This window comes from Ziziphus jujuba, chromosome 3 (genome assembly GCF_031755915.1).
Source record: "Ziziphus jujuba cultivar Dongzao chromosome 3, ASM3175591v1".
Lineage (NCBI taxonomy): Eukaryota > Viridiplantae > Streptophyta > Magnoliopsida > Rosales > Rhamnaceae > Ziziphus > Ziziphus jujuba.
The window spans coordinates 5,889,989-5,903,965 of record NC_083381.1 but is presented as its reverse complement, the minus strand read 5'-3'; the positions used below and the strand labels follow the sequence as shown (position 1 = coordinate 5,903,965).

Here is a 13,977-nt window from a genome sequence, read left to right as displayed (position 1 = left end):
TGCAATGTCACGGATTACAAACTACTCAAATTGGTGAATATTCACATAAAGGAGAATTCAGCAGATATGTTTACAAAAATTGTCACACTAAAAAAGTTGAAGTTGTGCAAAGATATAGCTGTAATGGATGATAGGTGACCATTAGTTTTGAATGCGACTGGACAGGAAGAATTGTAAGGTCTGGCCTAACTTCTAAAGTTTAGCCCATTAGATTTTTACTTGATGATTAAGTTGTTTGTAAAAAAGACAACCTTATGAAACTATAAATAGGTGTTAGGTTTTCAATCTCGTATTACACGAATAACACAGAGTTTATTGAGACTCCAAAAAAAGCTTTGAATAAATTTTTTATGTATTGAATTCAGAGAGAAATAATAATATACCTTTTCTTCTTGATCTTTTTGTGTTTTTTGTTTTCTATGTTTGCTTTCTGTATTTTTTGTGATCAAAGAATCACAACATTTATATGACTCCATACATTTTTTATTGCTTTCGATAATTACTTCTAAGGATGCATTTATGCTGTGTTTGATCAAATCATGGTGAGAAAGTAGACGTCTTATCTTGAAACTGTATGAAACATCCTGTAATGAAATCTGAATCTTATTAAAAGAAGTTCTATAAAAACATAAAGTTTACATGCTCCTTTCAAATAGGGAATTTGGAATACAACTAACACGACATCATTAGAGAATTCATATAAAATTCCACAAAGAAAAAAATGTCTCAAAGAGTGGATTCCAAAATTTCAAAAAGATGACACTTCGGACCGAATAAAGAAAAAGCCAGAAGGGCCATCACTTGGCAACAAGGCGAACTTCACAGGACTTGCAGCACCTTCTTCGACAGATATGATGCCGGAATTGAAGTTCAAATCGGTCTTGACATAACCAGGGCAGACACAGTTGATTCGGACGCTAGGATACTTCTTGGCTAGAATCCTTGTATAAGCATTCAAGGCTGCTTTCGATACTATGTAGGCAGATGCAGTAGTTGGCCAGTTTTTACTTTCTAGCGAACCTTCCTTCAAATCCTTTTGGAACTCTCTCAAAACCTCATCTATTCTCTCCTCTGTCAGGCTTTCAACATCACTAAAAATTCCTTTTGCCCAATCATTTTTTATGTTCTAAAAAAAATGAGAAAAATAAAAACTAATTAGCAAAACTATTCACTCCAAACATAACTTCAATTTTATCAATGGTTTGTGTTCATTAAATTGACATAAAAATATAATTAAAAAAAATAAAAAAATTGGATAACTATTACTTCACTCCCTTAACTGTTATACATTTTTCATTTTATCCCCAAAACTAGAAAACGCTCCTTCCCCTGAACTATTATTTCTTTTCATAACAATCCAATCATGCCTTTTGACATATAAACTTGATGAAAATGGTATAAACATAATTTAACGATATTTAGAACTTTAATTATGCAATTCATTTTTATCCAGTGTGTAAAACGAATTTTGCAAAATTCATAAGACAAAATTGCATAGCAGGACTGACGTGTCTAAGAAACAATGGTTCCTGGGGGCAGTGTGTCGGTTTCAGTAGTTAAGAGAATTCAGGAGAATAACCATTTACCTTAAAATCTTTTAATAGTTCTATAAAGACTAAAATTTGTCAACCACTGAGAGGACTGGGTAAAAATTTTGTTATGTTTGGTAACATAGATCGCCTACAAGTTTACCAACTCAAGGTTCAAATTGAAACCAAATGAATAACTTGATTCAAGCATACATAGATTACAGAGTAAACTGAGAAACCATTTTTCTGAAGAAAGGCTAAGTTAACTTCCATACCTGCAACTTCCCCATGGCAGAGGAAACATTAACAATTCTTGGGGAATCAGAAAGCTGGAGAAGAGGAATAAGTGCTTCAGCTGTTCTTTTAGCACCATAGTAATTTATTTGCAAGCATTCTTCAGCCAACTCATAAGTTTGAGACGTTATTTTCCTCCAATCACGTTCCTGAACAGTATAAAGAGAATTATATCTAATTATAGAAGAACATTTCATGTACAAAGGAATTTAATATTCCTTTTTGATAAACGATCATAGCCCTTCAATTTTCTTATCCAACTGTGAATAGATGCTTACCCTTAATTAATATCTTGAATAATTTATCAAGGCCTGTTAGTTAGAACCCAAAAACCTTCAAGCCTAGCATGGTATTCAATTCCCAAGAGACCAATCTCATTAGATCTCATTATAGTTATCACCCTTTAACCCCAAAACCTTCGATGCCCCTAGCATAGTTTTAATGTTCCAAAAGACCAGTTTCTTTGGAAAAACACAACAAAAACAGAAGAATTCAGCATATTTTCACTTTGCGGCATTGAAATTGCTACTTCTTGGTTGGAACTATGTTAATAAAGACTCGCAAATAAATTGCAACGAAAACATAATGACTATACCGTCACTTCAATCACTCACTATACCGTCAATTAAAACAATCATCACACACTTACTCCATCATTTGCTTTCGTCAATGCATCAACATCTACGATCACTCCCATTACCCCTGCATTGTTCACCTGTGCAGAATTCCCAATGCATCATTATTATTTTATCATATTAACAAAACATAGAAAATCAGAGATTAGACAATTAACAAATGCAATGAAATCTGCATAGCCATACTTCCATTTAACAATTCAATAAGATTCAAGAGTAGATGGTACAACAACAAATGTTTACTGCACTGGTTATTAGCTAAAACCAAATGAAACACGGTTTCACAAACATGTTGGCCAAGTGATCTTGTACCAGAAATAAAGCATTATAAACAACTGTTTTTCCAACCCAAGGAAACAATGCACTGCAGAACTTTACACAAACCAAAACAATAAAAAATCAGATATATAATAATATCTAGCATATAATTGATGGGCTATTTATATGCCTTTAAAGTTGATACCCTCTTTCATGGAAGCCAAAGAGAAGACCTACCTACAGTTTGCAAAACTCCAAAGATCCTATCATTTTTATCATATCATATTCTTGGGTATGCGAGAGAACACAGGACAGAAATGATTAAACTTCATACCAGAATGTAGAACAACTAAACAATTGGCCTTTATACCAAATAATAAACCTAAAATTACCAAAGAAACAAAAAAGAGACCTTTAAAGGGAAAACTGGATTTTGAGTTTGTTTGCATATTACAGACAATTAAATATGTGTTGTTATTATGGGATGTTAATTAAATCACTTCCCTAGTTTCCTTATTTGATTCCGTAATCCAACCCACTACGATTAGGGGCTAAGAAAACCTCATACTAATGCATCTCAATTAAGATATGATGCCATGACAAGATATCACAACCTTGATAACTTTTGGCATCCAAATTCTCACTTCTAACTTAACCATCGGAATCACTTTGACTGATCATATATCGGCACCCTAAAGAGATTTTCGATGGTGAAGGAGGATGTTAGATAGGCTGTTCATTTTTTGCATCAACAGTTAACATTCTTTCTCATGAGATTTTGCGTATGTGAGAGGGTACGAAGAAAAGATAAAACCCATGAAACAAACCAAAAAAAAATCACTGGAAGAAACCCCTCAAGAATTATACCAGGATATCAAGTTTCCCAAATTGGGTCTTGATGAATCGTGCCAAGGAAGCAATACTAGCAGGGTCAGTCACTTCAAGCTGATGAAAAAGCACTTGACCAGAAAGCTCAATCTCCTTCAACTTCTCAACAGCTTCAAGACCTCTCTTTTCATCTCTAGCTGTTAACACCACAGTGATTCCATTGGAGGCCAACTGCTTCACAACTTCCAATCCAATTCCTTTGTTTGCCCCTGTTACTACTGCATACCTGACAGACCAAAATAATAACAAATTCAAAAGCAAAAAAAAAAAGGAAGAAATCAAACAAAGGGAATGAAAAGATGCGTGTTCGTACATGTGGCGAAAGGGAGTGATTGAGAAGTTAAAGCAAAAACTATATGGGACACTGGAGTAACAAGAAAGTACAAACCTCTGTGTAGCTTCCGACATTGTTGATTGGGATATGGTCTGGATTTTTTTTTTTTTAGTTGTTGTTTGATGAATTTGGCTTATAGCTTGGATTGTCTAAGGAAGAAGAATATCTATATGCATATGGATTTAATAGAGTTTGAGGTCTCTTTTCCTTCTTTTTTTTTTTTTTTGGGGGATAAATTGAGGTTTCTTTTCCTTGGATATTCTTTTAAACATAGTTTAAAAAATTTATATGATATTTAAATCTTATTATTGTTTTTTCTTATTTACTTAATTTCTGTGGTTCGGTGGCTCTCTACGTAAGTGCTTGCTCACCATAAAATTATTTGTACGCTTTGGAATTATCAAGAAAACTGAACTTCCCTTTTCTGTACGCGTGCGTGGAATTATCAAGAAAACTGAGTTTTCCTTTTTGTGTACATGCGCGTGTGCATCATTTCAAAAATGATAATGAAAAGTACTCCTCTGTGTGTGTGTGTGTGTGTGTGTGTGTGTGTGTGTGTGTGTGTTTCCTAATTTCAAAAATGATAACGAAAAATATTGGAGGTGATATGTATCTTCGAGACAATTTATATTTTTAATTTGTTTCTTCTCTTTTGTTTTTTTTTTTTTTTTTCCCCATAAATAGAGGATGCCCACTTGCACTTGGACAAGATTTTTATTGCATATCATGACCATAGCAAAGAAAGCAACTACTTTGTTTTTTTAAAAAATAAAAATAAAGACATTTTTGGTATAACTAAATACATATAAATAAATAAATAAATCTATATGATATATAAAAGAAGAAGTATATGTGCCATTATTTTATTTTTTTATAGATATAATCAAATATATATAAAATTAATTTTTGATATAAATATCCATAACTATCAAACAATTGATAAAATTATATATTATAATAATTTTAAAATAAATTAAAAATAAATAAAATATTTAATTTAATCTTATGTGGCTTAATTATGGCCTAATTAGTATACATATATATTATAACGCAATTATACATATATATATATATATATAAATTAAAAATATTCTATATAAGGTATAAATAATTGTAAATAGAAACACTGAGTTATAAAATTCAATGAAAATAATTATTTTATCAAAAATATTTTAAAATATATATGAAAGAAAAGATCTCTTAAATTCAAATATATATATATATCAGATAATGAAATAGATATAGATGATGCTATTATTTCATTTAAATTGAATTATTTATCTAATCAAATTAAATATAAGGATTTAATATAAAAAAATTTAATTATTTATAAAGAATCAAAAAAATATATTTGAATTTTAATTTTCATCCCATAGATGGAAAATACTATATAGATACATTTGAATTTGAATTAAATCATATAAATACATTTGAATTTGAATTTGAATTTGAATTTGAATTTTATAGATGAAAAAATTAAATAGGTAAATATTTTTTAATTGAATTCCATAAATAATTGATCTTATAAGGTAAAAATATATTTATAGGATAAATAATAATAAATAATTAAATTACATTATGAGTATTTAATATATGGAAATTACTTATTTGTAAGGAACCAAAAAATACATTTGAATTAGAATTTGAATTCTATATAAAAAAAAATACTATTTAAATACATTTAAATTTAAATTAAATTATATAAATGCATTTGAATTTAAATTTATAATGCCTTTGGAAGAAAATATAATGAATATAACGGAATATATGACAATGATTTTAAGATTGTAGAATTTTTTAAGTAATTTTATTTTTGAATTTTAATTTTTTTAATATTTTTGGAGGGAACAGAATGAACATGAGGATAACACGTGATAAAAATTTTTACTAACCTTTTTATTTTTATATGTTATATGGATTATATAGATGTATATATTTAGATCCATAATTCCATTACAATATATATTAGGCCATCTAATATTAGGCCATACATATGTATAATTCTGTTATAATATATGTATATATATTAGGTCATATATATGTATAATTGCTTTATAATATATATGTATACTAATTAGGCCATAATTAAACCATAAATATATATTTGGTAAATAAAATAAAATTAAATATTTTATTTATTTTCAATTTATTTCAAAATTATTGCCATATGTAATTTTATTAATTGTTTGATAGTTATGGATATTTATATCAAAAATTAATTTTATATATATTTGGTTATATCTATAAAAGGTAAGATATTGAATAATAAATAAAATAAAAATAAAAAAGATGCTTTTGGAGGAAATGAAGAAAAAGTATATGCTGATATGTGTCTCATACGCTTCTTCTTTTATATAAACTAGCATTCATCCCGTGCGATGCACGAAATATATAACCATAATAGATGATGTTAAATATAATCTATAATAATTAATTATATTTGAAAATTTATTTAAAAAGTTTTGTTGCTGGATTTTTTTTTTCAATTTATATTATAAAAGTTTGTTAAAAATTACAAATTTATTTCTATATATAGTACTATTCAATTATGAAATTCAAATTTAAAAATTACCTATATAATTTTTTCCATCTATTGAATTTTCCATCTATAATGTAACCATAATAGACGCCGTTAAATATAATCTATAATAATTAATTAAATTTGAAAATTTTATTTAAAAGTTTTATTGCTAATAAATATATTTTGATTTTTTTTTTCAATCTATACTATAAAAGTTTGTTGATAATTATAAATTTGACTTCTATATAATAATATTCAATTATGAATTACCTATATAATTTTTTCTACCCATGAAATTTTCTTATTTAATTTTTCCATCTTTAAAATTTAAATTTAAATTTAAACTTATTTAAATAATATTTTCCAACTATAGAATTCAAATTTCAGTTCAAATGTATTTTTTGGTTCCTTGTAAATAATTAATTTCCATATATTAAATACTCGTAATATAATTTAATTATTTATCATTATTATTATTATTATTTATTCTATAAATATATTTTTACCTTATAAGATTAATTATTTATGGAATTCAATTAAAAATTGTTTACCTATTTAATTTTTTCACCTATAAAATTTAAATTCAAATTCAAATATATTTATATAATATTTTTCCATCTATGATATTAAAATTCAAATTCAAATATATTTTTTGATTCTTTGTAAATAATTAATTTTTTTATGTTAAATCCTTTCTTTAATTTGATTAGATAAAGAATTCAATTTAAATGAAATAATAACATCCTCTATATCTCTTCCATCATCTAATATATATATATATATATGGATTAAAGGGATCTTTCTTTTTATATATATTTTAAAAGATTTTTGATAAAATAATTATTTTTATTATATTTTATAACTCATTGTTTCTATTTATAATTATTTATACCATATATAGAATATTTTCAACACAACTAATTATTTTATTTTATTTTATGAACATGATTACATTGGAAAATTTTTATCCAAAGCGTCAACAATATCAATCTTCGACATAAAGTTCAATTTGTATTTGTATCTTGTGGTCTTAAATTTGACATTATTGAATTCAACTATAAAATTTTGCATTAAATACAATTGACCTTCATGAATCAGTAGATTAAAATGACGAACCAATGAACACTTTCTTGTAGTATGAATATTTCCACCCTATAAATATTTGTTAAAATTTTTAAACCTTAAACAAATGAATAGATATATAATATTATTATATTATTATATATAAGATGATATTGTATAATCTATATAATAATAATAAGTACAATTATAATGATAATAATAATATATTTTATATAGTATGCACGATATTATATATAATATTATATTGTATAATATAAACACATAATAATAATAATAATAATAATAATATCAATAACATGTAATGAAAATAAAAATAAAAATTCATTCATTAGCACTATCTCAATTCTACTAATTTCTTATTTATCATCAAAGTATGGGACCTTCCAGTGTGTTAGGACTCGAACTTTGAATGTCCACTGTGTTTTATTAGCATTTGATATGGTTGATAAAATCGATATGTCTGGACATATTCTCCAAAATAAAATAAAAATTTTATTGATGATAAATATATTTGAATTGAAGATCGTATTGCTTTTTCTTGCATGCCTTCGGTCTGAATAATCTCCTATGTCTTCTTATTTTTATCTTTTTCTAATCCAATATCTTGAAAAAGTTGATAGGCAAAAGTGAATCAATAAACAAGGATTCTTCGTTAGAAACATCTTTTTCTTTTTTAAGAGTTTCTACATTATATCTTGATTCAGAATCATTAATTTTGTCCAAAAATCTATAGCATGGCTCACGTACATGCTTATGATTAATATGATCATGTTTAGAATTCATAAAAAAATAAAAAATTGAGATTAAGGAATTAAAAAAAAAAAAAAAAACTTAAACCTTAAAACAGAAATATAAGATAAATAAAAACTAACAACATATTAAATACCGAAATTTAAAAAAAAATCAAGAGGTGCCACTTACTAATTTATAGCCAAATATATTTAACTTATTTGGTAAATAAAATTAAATCAAATATTAAATAATAGTACATGCAAGGGAATATATATATATATATATATGTTATATATACACGGGCCTATATCTTTAACTATGGTTACACAAACCCATAAACATATATTTGGTAAATAATATCAAATCAAATATTTTATTAAAAATTAGTTATATATATGTTTGGTTATATCCATAAAAGATAAAATAATGAATGATAAATAATAAATAATGATAAATAAAATAAACATATTTCAAAATTATTACCATATGTAATTAAACTATATCAAAATTTAATTTTATATATATTTAATTGTATCCATAAAAAGTAAGATAATAAATAATAATTAATAAATAATCAATAAATAAAATCGAAAAAATATGTTTTTGGAGAGAATTTGAAAGAATAGTATGCTGACACGTGGCGCATACGATTCTTCTTTTATATATTATATAGATGCATTTGAATTTAAATTTAAATTTTATGTATGAAAAAATTAAATAGGAAATTTCCATAGACAGGAAATATTATATAGGTAATTTTTGAATTTAAATTTCATAATTGAATAGTATATAGAAATCAAATTTATAATTCTTAACAAACTTTAATAGTATGGATTGAAAAAAAAAATTCAGATATATTTATTAACAATAAAAATTTTAAATAAATTTTATATACATCATAAATGGAAAATTCCATAGATCGAAAAAAAGTATATAGGTAATTTATATATATAATTTTTGAATTTTAATTCAGTAATTGAATAGTATTATATATAAAATAAATTTATAATTCTTAACAAACTTTTATAATATAGATTGGAAAAAAAAAAAGATCCAAATACACTTATTTGCAATAAAACTTTTGAATAAAATTTTAAACATAATTAATTATTATAGATTATATTTAACATCATTTATTATGATAATATCATCTATTATGGCTTTACATGTCGTGCATCGTACGGGAATGAATGCTAGTAAAAGTTTAATATAATAGGAATATTGTCCTAATACCCTAATCATTCTTCTTTTCTTCTAATATCCTAATAACATGACCTCTTTTTTTTTTTTTTTTGAATAAATGACATGATTTATATCAACCGCTTATATATCAATCCATATATTTTTTTTGGCTTCCAATAATCAGGGTTTAAAAAATCAATATCAATAAAAATATCAAAAGTTCAAAATATAAAAATATCATAAATTATTAAATATCGATAGAAATTTAAAAGATATAGAAGTTGATGAAAATTTATTTTAAAAAATAAATAACCTATTTAATAATTGGCAATAAAAATTACAAAAATATTGAATAGATTTTATATTTTCTTAGTCAATCAATGTATTATAAGTAATAATGGTCATAAATATATTATTATTAATAAAAAATAAAAAAAAATGCTTATTTGGTAAAAAAAAATAGTTATTAATTAAAATATATAAAACAATAAAAATAATTACATTATATTTTATAAAATATCATTTCAATCCTACATAGAATTCCTGGATGGTTGAAAATTATTGATTTTTTCCTTATATTATTTTAAAATATGAAATATGAAAAATAGTTATTAGAATTTATATCTCTTTAATAATTTTGTATATAATTATTAATATACTAAACATATAAATCTTATAGTAAATATGATTGTTCTTGTTAATAATCATTATATGATATTAGTTGATTGTATGCAAAATTATTATCATTTGATGGTTGAGTTTGAGATGGCATGCACGACTTACTGCTTAACAATATTTTATAATATTCATCAATTTTTTATCAATTCATTTGGCTGCATATGCAAACAATATATTCTCTGTTTATTTTTATAATATTTATCTACTTTATAATATTTATAATATAATATTTATCATTTATTTCACATGCTTATATCTATTTTTACCTATATTATAATTTATATTTACTTTATAATATTTATAAAAATATCAAATTTATTATAGTAAAAAATAATGGGTAAGTAGACAATTGAAAAATCAATAATATTTGTTAATTTTTGGATAAAAATTTTTAAAAAAAATAAATTTGATAAAAATTTATATAGAAATTTCAAAAATTTTTATGAAAATTATGGATTTTTTGACAAATTTGTTAAGGAATTGATAAAAATAATTTTCCACTTTCTCTATCTACATTCTCTCTCCACATTCCCTCACCATGATATCTCACCACTTTTTTACATTTTGTCTATTTTTTAATCTTAGTTATACTATAATTCTTCTCTTTAATATGCATATCATAATTATTCTCAATAAATTTTCTTAGACAAACTGGTTAACAATTATTCTCTTACTTTTTTATCTTAGTTATTTTTCAATTTATTCTTTTTTTTTCTTTTTTTTTTTTTTTTGGTATCATCATTAATTATAAACGCCTTGATGACAACATGCCTTTAGATTATTTTCAACGTAACCATTCACATCCTTTTTATTTTCATCTTTTTTTTTTTGTTTTGGGGGAGGGGGGGGGGGGGGGGGGGGGGGGCGATTTATCCTCAGTTCATGATGAAGGAATTAGCACAAGTTGCAGATTTTCTTCTTTTTTTTTTTATTTTTCCTTCCCTTTTTTCTGATGAGAAATGAAAAATATATTAACATATATATACATGTAAAAGAAATGAAAAATATCATTGTGGGAATGTAATTACATCGGCCACAAAATGAAAATACCTTCTTCTTCCCAGTGAACAAAAATCGACGACACAGGCGAAATATCGGCGACAATTTTGTATTTCTATCACCGGCAACACCGGTAGGAGAGGAGAAAATTGTTTTGTAAAGAGTGTCGAAGAAATGCCGCCGGAGTCGAAAAATATCATCAGTATCCTCAGAAATCGGTGGAATTTTCTGTTTTTTGATGGATAACTATGGAAAGAAAATGCAAAAGTTGGTTGTCGATGGAAATTTTCAATGTAAATCCCGGCTGGCCCTCTCTCATCTTTTTCGGTTGAAAATTATGTTTCATCTCCCATCTCTTTCGGCCCTCTCTCATCTCATCTCTTCCTAACAGTTGAACTAGATTTTGAGATTTGTTTTTAAACAAGATTATGATTTGGGCTTTGTTATAAAGTGATTTTTAGATGGAATGGAGTAATTTTAAACCTTTGATTTGGTCAGAAAATATTTTTTTAATCCTAAAAAGCAAATCCATGGCTAAAACCTAACCTGCTTAGGCATTTCTTTTTAATTCAGATTTCGTAAAATTGATGTTTGGAATTTGTTTCCCATGTCGAGACGATGCAAACGCCCCAAAAATTTCCAAAATTCAGCGTTAGATCGAGGAGAAATCTACCAAACTAGTCATCACGCAACCATACCATACCTGAGCTTCACAGAAGAGGAAGAAGAAGAAGAAGAAGAAGCTTACTCACATTCTCCGGGCCTCTTCATAGGCCCAAATATCCAACTTGTTAGTTAGGCCAGCTGATTTTTTTAAAAATTCTAAAGTGTTTAAGAATTGTAGGGTCGTAGCACGTTAACACACATCCTTTTATCTTCTCTTTTTTATTATTATTTTTTTACTCTTTTAATGTTTAATTTCATTTTATTTATCCAAAAATAAAAAGAAAAGAAAGAATAAATAAATAACACTATTTATTTTTTTTATTGTATAATATATAGGATTTTGATGTATATATGTAATTGGATGAGTATTTATTGTATTTTATTATCATTGTATTTTAATTATTATATTTTTTTATATTGGTTTACTATACTAATGATCTTATATGTAAAAATTTATATTCTAAATTAAATATTTATAATTTTTATAATTTTATCGACATTTCCATCGATATCAATATTTTCATAAAATTATCCTTTCGATATTTTTATCGATATCAATATTTTCATCACTGCTTCTTCCCACACACCTCCCCTCCCTCCCTTCTCCCCCCCCCCCCCCCCCCCCTCGTTAAAAATGTGGGGATTACATAAAAATGGAAGCCAAAAAATAAATAAATAAAAATAGAGAGAGAAAATGGAAATACACAGAGAGAGAGAGAGAGAGAGAGAGAGTGTATGTAGGGAGAGAGTAGAATGAAGGTAGAGAGAGAGTCGCATTGAAAAATAAATTAGTTTTAATTTTTGCAAAGTACTAATTTAAACATAAAATGGTAGAGACAATATGATATAGATAATGGAACAAAGGATCTTTTTCTGTTTGTGGGAAGAATCATTCCACCAACTTGGCGTAATGAAGAGGAATATGAAATCACCATTCTAATCATGTTTGGTTAATCAAATAATGAAATGAGGATGATATTAGAATGATCATTTCTTTCTCTTTTACATTAAAGTATAAAAATTAATATTGATGGAAAATATGAAAAGTTTAAAATATAGAAATATATATAAATATCAAAAATTATTGAATAACGATAAAATTTCAAAAAAATGATGAAAATTTTTCTTTAAAAAAAATTATCAAAATTTTAAAATTAACTTATTTATTCAATTAATTATCGAATTGATTATAAAAATTATAAAAATATTTAATAGATTTTATATTTCTTTTAATCAATAATGTATTGTAAATGTTAATGGTCATAAAAATATTATTATCAACAAAAAATGCAAAAACAAAAATTCATATTTGATAAAAATATTTATTAATTAAGATATATAAAACAATTATTACAATTATATTATATGTCACAAAATATAATTTATACAACATAAAATTATTAGGTAGTTGAAAATTATTGTTTTTTTATTTATCCATATTTTAAAATATAAAATATAAGAGTAATTATTAAAAGTTAATTTTGCATATTTAGTTTTGCATATATATTAATCATATGGATCTTATATTAATTATGGCTATTTGTTGATATCATTATAAAATATTGATTAATTATATACAAAATTATTATACTATGATGGCTGATTTGAAATGGTATGCACAAGTTAATACTTGACGACATTCCATAAGCATTTCATTAATTTATTTAGCTATATTTGTAAAGAAAATATTTTTTTACACATCTTTATAATATAATATTTATCATTTATTTCACATGCATATTTGTATTTGTCTATATTATAGTTTACATATACTTTATAATATTTTTAAAAATATCAAATGTATTATGGTAAAAAAAAAATTAATGGATGAAAAATTAAACATCAATAATATTTTTAAATTTTTATTAAAAATTTAGAAATAAATTTAATAGAAATTTTGGCAAAAATTTAAAATTCCAGAGATTTCTAAAATTTTCATGAAAATAATAGATTTTTTGACAAGATCGTGAAGGAATTGATGTAGATATTTAATGAAAAATTTGTGAAAATATAAAAAATTTCAATAGAATTTTAGAAATTTTACCCATTTCTATTTAGGACTAAAATTTCCTATTGAATTTCGTATTAATGAAAATATCGAGGTTTAAAATATTAAATTTTCATGTAAATATTAGAAAGTATGAAATATAGATAAAAATTTATGAAAAAGATTATGGA

General features: G+C 24.7%; 1 protein-coding gene across 2 annotated transcripts; it reads right to left on the bottom strand.

Annotated features, from left to right (window-relative positions):
- Positions 1-587: 587 nt before the first annotated feature.
- On the bottom strand, positions 588-4,202 carry LOC107422025 ((+)-neomenthol dehydrogenase-like). 2 transcript variants are annotated; one of them, XM_048477950.2, is made up of 5 exons: positions 3,918-4,202; positions 3,584-3,830; positions 2,473-2,538; positions 1,805-1,972; positions 588-1,126 (listed from the first exon to the last, which is right to left on the bottom strand). In XM_048477950.2, the coding sequence occupies exons 1-5, from the start codon at positions 4,010-4,012 to the stop codon at positions 749-751; spliced, it is 954 nt and encodes a 317-aa protein (XP_048333907.2). In that variant the 5' UTR covers positions 4,013-4,202; the 3' UTR covers positions 588-748. The 2 variants fall into 2 exon arrangements, with proteins under 2 accessions (XP_048333907.2, XP_048333908.2); XM_048477951.2 differs by having other exon boundaries at positions 3,993-4,200.
- Positions 4,203-13,977: the final 9,775 nt, after the last annotated feature.

What these genes read in the sequence shown, in the direction of transcription:
- LOC107422025 (XM_048477950.2), bottom strand. Translation starts at nt 4,012, where the DNA reads ATGTCGGAAGCTACACAGAGGTTTGTACTTTCTTGTTACTCCAGTGTC. An exon ending in TGACGAAAGCAAATGATGGA is followed by an intron (nt 1,973 to 2,472) that starts GTAAGTGTGTGA and finishes TATACTGTTCAG; the next exon opens with GAACGTGATTGGAGGAAAAT. An exon ending in CTGCCATGGGGAAGTTGCAG is followed by an intron (nt 1,127 to 1,804) that starts GTATGGAAGTTA and finishes CATTTTTTTTAG; the next exon opens with AACATAAAAAATGATTGGGC.